The sequence below is a fragment of the Megalops cyprinoides genome, chromosome 20 (genome assembly GCF_013368585.1).
Source record: "Megalops cyprinoides isolate fMegCyp1 chromosome 20, fMegCyp1.pri, whole genome shotgun sequence".
Classification (NCBI taxonomy): domain Eukaryota; kingdom Metazoa; phylum Chordata; class Actinopteri; order Elopiformes; family Megalopidae; genus Megalops; species Megalops cyprinoides.
This window is the reverse complement of record NC_050602.1, coordinates 10,392,453-10,398,461: the sequence shown is the minus strand read 5'-3', so window position 1 is coordinate 10,398,461 and position 6,009 is coordinate 10,392,453. Positions and strand designations below refer to the sequence as shown.

Genomic DNA, 6,009 nt, shown 5'->3' with positions numbered 1-6,009 from the left:
CAGCGCAGCACCAAAATATATGTCATCATATTCAGAGGCCACGCAGCACCAATCAGCTGTTTAACGGGTGCTTGTGGGAGGTGTATTTTCATGTTCAAGTGGATGTACCAAAACCAAATGACATATAAACTACACCTCCCAAAGCTCTAGTGCACTCCACGTGGCCGGCATTAGTTTGAAAACAACGATCACAGCCCAAATCACTAACGAGATTACGCGGTCTTCTTTCATTTCTGGTCCACACAAAAAGTTCCGGTTTAGTGTCCAAGAAGGTTTAGAATGGCATCGCCAGAGAGTTCCGGTAGATAGTGGATGATACGAACATCTTTTAGAAATACCTTCTTCGGTTAGATTCAAATAAAGATTCAGTATCTCCTTTTATAGAGAAGCTTTTTGTCAACATGTGATGCAACATTCAAGCTTCCGGAGAAGTGAAAGTCATCCGTGTTTTAAAGAGGTAGCAAAACTACGAATAACCCCTTAATGTTAAAGCCGTATTTGCTACTTATAACAGTCTAGTCGAGTCACAGAAAAATGGTTTGACCCTAATTTCCAAACGAAACGTTTTTGTTTTGTTATTCTCAGTTTAAGAGGTCAGTGTTCATTAACAGCCTGGAGCTAGCCAGCTAACTCAGGTAGCCATTCTTATTTTGACTTTGCGGGACATTATGTGTTGCTTATGATGAAAATGGTTGTTGGTAGCAAGCTGCTGTCTCGATGGTTTTTAGCTAGGCAACTGTCCAAGCTGTCCAAACAAAGATCTCCATTGCTCCAAGTATGTTGTGTGATCAGCTAGCTAACATCCAGTTAGTTTTCATGAATGCTTGATTGACTAACTTCTTTCACGCTATTAGCCAGCCAGCCAATCTGATAGCTAAAATGTATTAATGCCCCGTACAATAAAAGGAGTTAATGCTAAAGCCAGTGCCAAATAAATGAAGTTTCACGAGCAGCGAGAGCTAAGTGGCTAGATTGATCGCTATTATCCCCATTATTGGAATGCTTGAGACATGATACATTTTTAGCTAGCGGTTAGTTGACTAGCTGGATAAGGCACGTGACATTCCCATTTGCTAGGTTAAACAGCATGTAACCAAACTATATAGGCAGCTACCAGTGAGTTAGCAAAGTTTGTTAAACATGTCCGTGTGAGTGAGACAATGTGTCACCTTGTTATCTCAAATACTTCTTGCAAAGCCACTCTTGGTCGCTAATTATGGGACGACTGTCAACTGTAGGGGGTCGTTAACGGTGGCTGCGAAAAATCTGACCTGGCAGCTTTTCTAGCAACAGCTTGTGACAGTAATAACGTGTCGCAATATCAGGACGTGGTGACCTGTGACGTTTTATTTGAGAAAACTTTGTTATGCATGGCTGTCTTTTTTTTTTATCCAAGCAGAAGTGATTAAACTGTTGCGTGATGGAAGATTTTCCCATCAAGACGGTGGAAGTAGTTTGTTTGGGAACCAGCCTCGCGTTGTCTGGGGTCTTTTTTTACATCTACAAGAAGAAGCGGAAAACGGTGGACAGACTCAATGTTCGTAAACCTTTTTTTTAGGTTGACCATCAGTTGCAAATAAAAAAGACGCCTTTAGTAGTTTTATCAGAATAAATAAAATGAGGATAAACCTCAAAAAAGTGTATACAGTTTACCAGTTAATAGTAAGCAAGTCATAGCAAATGACCAAGGTGTTTGGTTTATGTCTGTTTTTTGAGCCACACTCTCTTCTTGATTGCTTTACCTACATGCTTAAAGGAAGCGCCACGGTTGCCTTTAGACGGGAAACTGACTGATATTTTGAATGCCACGCCTGGGAAATGCCTCCAATATGTTGTCATTGAAGGTAGGCAATTTTAGGCGATTTCCAGACATTTGTGAGTTTGATGATGTGGGACAGTGATTCATCAAGCACTGTGCAGTATAAATGGATTTTAAAATGTAAAATGTACTTGTGCTATGCAAGTATGTAAGTAAGTCAAGATTGCTATGTAAGTAAATAGAATGAAAAAGCAGAAAAACATTTAGGCTTAATTGGTGATCCGTGGCACTGAACCTGTGCCCTGCTTCTCTCTCTGTGTGGTGTCCCAGGGGCGGTGCAGCCCGTGGGGGAGCCCCTCAGGAGCCAGTTCCAAGAGGGGACCATCGGCGTGGTGCAGAAACTGGTGCTGAAGGAGCACAAGCTGGTGTGGAACAGCCTGGCACGGACCTGGTAAGATCCCAATGTGTTTGTGTCAGTGTGGTGGCAGTGTAGCGTAGTGGTAAGGAGCAGGACTCGTAATTAAAAGGTTGCTGGTTCGATACCCCACCGGGGCACTGCTGTTGTACCTTTGGGCAAGGTACTTAACCCACAGTTGCTTCAGTAAATATCCAGCTGTATAAATGGATAGCATGTAAAAACTGTAACCTAATAAGTCATCCTGGGTAAGAGTGTCTGCTAAATGCCAATAATATAATGTGGTGTTCACTGTGAATGTCAAAGGGCACCCGTGGTCTGATCTTTACCACACTTCACATCCTCATGCAGTGCGTGCGTGTTATTGCAGCGTGAATTTAAGTGAAGTCATTTTTCATGAAATCAGTAAGTATACAAAAGCAAACCCAAGGGAAAGTGTTTAACCAGAGAAGCTGACTGCACAGCAATGACAGGTTCTTTACAAGGCAGATTTGTAAATACTGTGTTGAAAAACCACAGGTGCTTTTTAACTGATGTGTAGCTTACATCACTCAAGTGGATGACACACACTGGTGGTGGATGAGGAGGGTTTCACAGAGGCAGTTGTTTCAGACTCTACAGTGACATGGGATACTTAATCTGCACTTGTTCATTTTAAAAGGGTTATACTTAAAGTGATCTATGCATTTTAAATTCAGGCTTAGATGTCTCAGGGGGAGAAGTTCACTGGTGGTTATAATCCTTCCACTGGGTTAGACTGCATTTAAGTGTGTGGCACCGCTGGGCTAACATGTCCCACAGGACGGACAGCGAGAGGATCCTGCACGAGAGGGTCAGCCACGTGCCCTTTAACCTGGTGGGCGCGGACCAGGCGTCGGTGCGCGTGCTGTGCCCGCTGGAGGCCTCGGGGCTGTCCGCGGAGATTGTGCACGAGAAGTTCCACCAGGCCAGCTACGGCTTCACGGACATCATCGGCCAGTACCTGAGCGGCGAGAAGCCCAAGGGCCAGCTGGAGACGGAGGAGATGGTGAAGGTGGGCGCCACGCTGACCGGCGTGGGCGAGCTCATCCTGGACACGGACCGGACGCTCAAGCTGCGGCCGCCGGCGGACGGCTCGGCCTTCTTCCTCACGCCGGCGGACTACGAGGCCATGCGGCTGGAGCAGGAGGGCCAGGCGGCCGTGTGGCGGCTGCTGGCGGCGATCTGCGCGCTGGCCGGCGCCGCCGTCATGCTGTGGGCGGCCCGGAGGTACTACCGCCACCTGCAGGCCAAGTGGGAGCAGGACCGGCTGCGGCGGGAGTTCAGAAGGCTGCTGGGGGCGTCGTCGGCGGCGGGGGAGGACGACGACGACGAAGAGGTGCCCCTGGGGAACGCCTGCGTCATCTGCATGAGCGAGCCGCGCAACTGCGTCCTGCTGGACTGCGGCCACGTGTGCTGCTGCTTCGGCTGCTTCGAGGCCCTGCCGCAGCCCACCTGCCCCGTCTGCAGGCAGCCCATCGTCAGGGTGGTGCCCCTCTACCAGGCCTAGCGCATGCCATCCCCGACCCCGCCAGGAGGTGGCGCTGTCCGCCGAGCTCCGGCGAAGGACTGCGATTGCGTCCGTGTTACCGTGTAAGTCAGGAGAAACAATGTGAATGAAAGCGGAACAAGGTTTTGATTCTGTTGGGTTGCTGTTTGTTTGTGTGAATTTTATTTATGAAGCATACCTGCATGTTCGTGGATCAGGAATTTAAATTTAATTGCGTGCTTCAGAGGACAAAATCTGCAGATACCTTTATTTTCGTACTCTCCGTATGAGGTTTGTGCCTTAATTCATTCATTCGTTCAAAGCGTTGCTGCTTCTTTGCGATAAACTACGCAAATCAAAGGGTGACACAAATGCAAGACCAGGTGATTGTTTGAACACATGCACCGCTTGACTTGACCTTTCATTTGTTTAATTCAGTCACAAATTTTAATGTTGGGTGTGGGCCAGGTGTAGTGTTTCCTCTGTGATAAATCCAGGTCGAGCAGGATGTTTGGCAACTGCTCGTACTGTCAATAAAACAACAACAGTGACCTCAGCCATCTGGATAGAGGATGTTATTTGCTTTGCCTTTTGTGTGGGTCGATGTCTTGTGCTGTTCCTTCTTTTAATTGTCTTTCAGAACTGACAAATCGTGAACTGTAGGTGTAACACTACGTAGCATACTTTGTCATGGAGATGGACATGTGGCTGGAAATTTAGGCTATAGTGAGGGGGTGTATGCTCCTCATAACCCACAATGTGAACTCTTAAGTTATCTCAATATAGTTCATAAGAGTATAGTAGTATAGTATACTATAATAGTATAGTATCATAATAGACAATGTGGATTTGCCTTTAAAGTCGATCTTTTCTTTTCTTGAAAACAAATTTTCTCTCTGACAAACATCTGAATGTTTTCTAACGTGTTTTTATCCTCTCCAGAACAGAGTAAATAAACTATGTAAACAAAGTGTTCCATCGGAACATCTTGGTCTTAATTCAAACGCAGCTTGATGGCATCTTGTCAATCCTCTTATCATCACTCTAGGTTATTCCTGCTGTTAAAGCATTGCTATAGCTGCAAATTATTTGAATCATTTATATGATATACCGTATGAAATGCTCTGTACCTGTCCGCTAAAAGAGCTACATCAAATCAGATCTGATTGACTTATTGATCAGCTGATGCTCAGTTTGAGCCTCGATGGTTCATTTGGTCAGAGCTCTGCTGGACAGAGTTTCCAAGTGTGAAGAGAGAAAGCCCTGTCATAGTGTGCTATAAGGCTAGTCCCTGTCCTGCACACTTCCAAGCAGTTACTACTGTAAAACACAATACCATGACGTGGTTAGGGGTGGAACCCACTGCCTGGCTGGAAGGAGGTCGGAAGTTCTAAATGCTTAAGTGGCAGGAGCGTAAGAACATAAATGCTACTCAGCCTGTCATTTTGCCTGTACACTGTAATCTCTCACTAGCAGTGTGTCAAGCGCAGTCTTTAATAACAATGTGAAAAAATACTTCCTAGTGTCAGTGTGAAATTTTCCTTTAATTTCCACTTGTTCCCTCTTACATACCTGTGATCCAATAAGCCCACTTTGTATCTTGACTGTAGCATCACAATCCCCTTTAATAAGATTTGTGTGTAGGCAAAAATGTTGTTCATTTGAAGGAATTCTTGCTTATCAATACATTTTTTTATGAATTTGAAGTGACCAGAAAATGTGTTAGAAATAACAAACCTTGTTTTTGTGAAATTTAGATGTACATTGGGTTGTTGTTACAAAAACTAACTGGTAAAACTCTTCTCAGAATTGGTAATACTTGGAAATTTGTGGGAGGTTTATTTCACAATCCAAGGTACATTGCATCACTAGCTTCATGAACACCATTTCCCAGAGTACCTCTGCACTCCACATGGTACACTTTCGTGTGCAATCATAACTGTTGAGGCACGCTTTCACAATGCGAAGGCTTGCATAAGAGCCTATTATATGACCTAATGTGAACGTTCAGTTTTAAATTAATTATTTTTTTCTGGAAAGGGTGCGCTCTTGGCAGCACACACAGTACAAATAAAGTGGGTTCAACCATGTATAAGTCTGACTTCAACAATATGACCTATGGTGGGAACACCTGCTTGCTGGTTATGGATGAGGCTCCAACGCTGATGATGTTGGACATCATGAAGGTAACTCTTAAAGATGACCTCTCAGACCTCTCAAAATCTGGTCTGACAAGTATGGACTTAGAATAAACCACTCAAAATTTATCACCATGTAATCTTGAAGTTAATCAGCAATCCTCCATCCAGAACAATGAAACATTTCAAC

At 44.7% G+C, this 6,009-nt stretch overlaps 1 protein-coding gene across 4 annotated transcripts; it reads left to right on the top strand.

Annotated features, from left to right (window-relative positions):
• Nucleotides 1-396: 396 nt before the first annotated feature.
• Nucleotides 397-4,665, top strand: mul1a (mitochondrial E3 ubiquitin protein ligase 1a). 4 transcript variants are annotated; one of them, XM_036554456.1, is made up of 5 exons: nt 397-457; nt 1,400-1,537; nt 1,757-1,844; nt 2,090-2,210; nt 2,976-4,665. In XM_036554456.1, the coding sequence occupies exons 2-5, from the start codon at nt 1,421-1,423 to the stop codon at nt 3,700-3,702; spliced, it is 1,053 nt and encodes a 350-aa protein (XP_036410349.1). In that variant the 5' UTR covers nt 397-457; nt 1,400-1,420; the 3' UTR covers nt 3,703-4,665. The 4 variants fall into 4 exon arrangements, with proteins under 4 accessions (XP_036410349.1, XP_036410350.1, XP_036410347.1 ...); XM_036554457.1 differs by having other exon boundaries at nt 409-457; nt 1,397-1,537; XM_036554454.1 differs by having other exon boundaries at nt 426-635.
• Nucleotides 4,666-6,009: the final 1,344 nt, after the last annotated feature.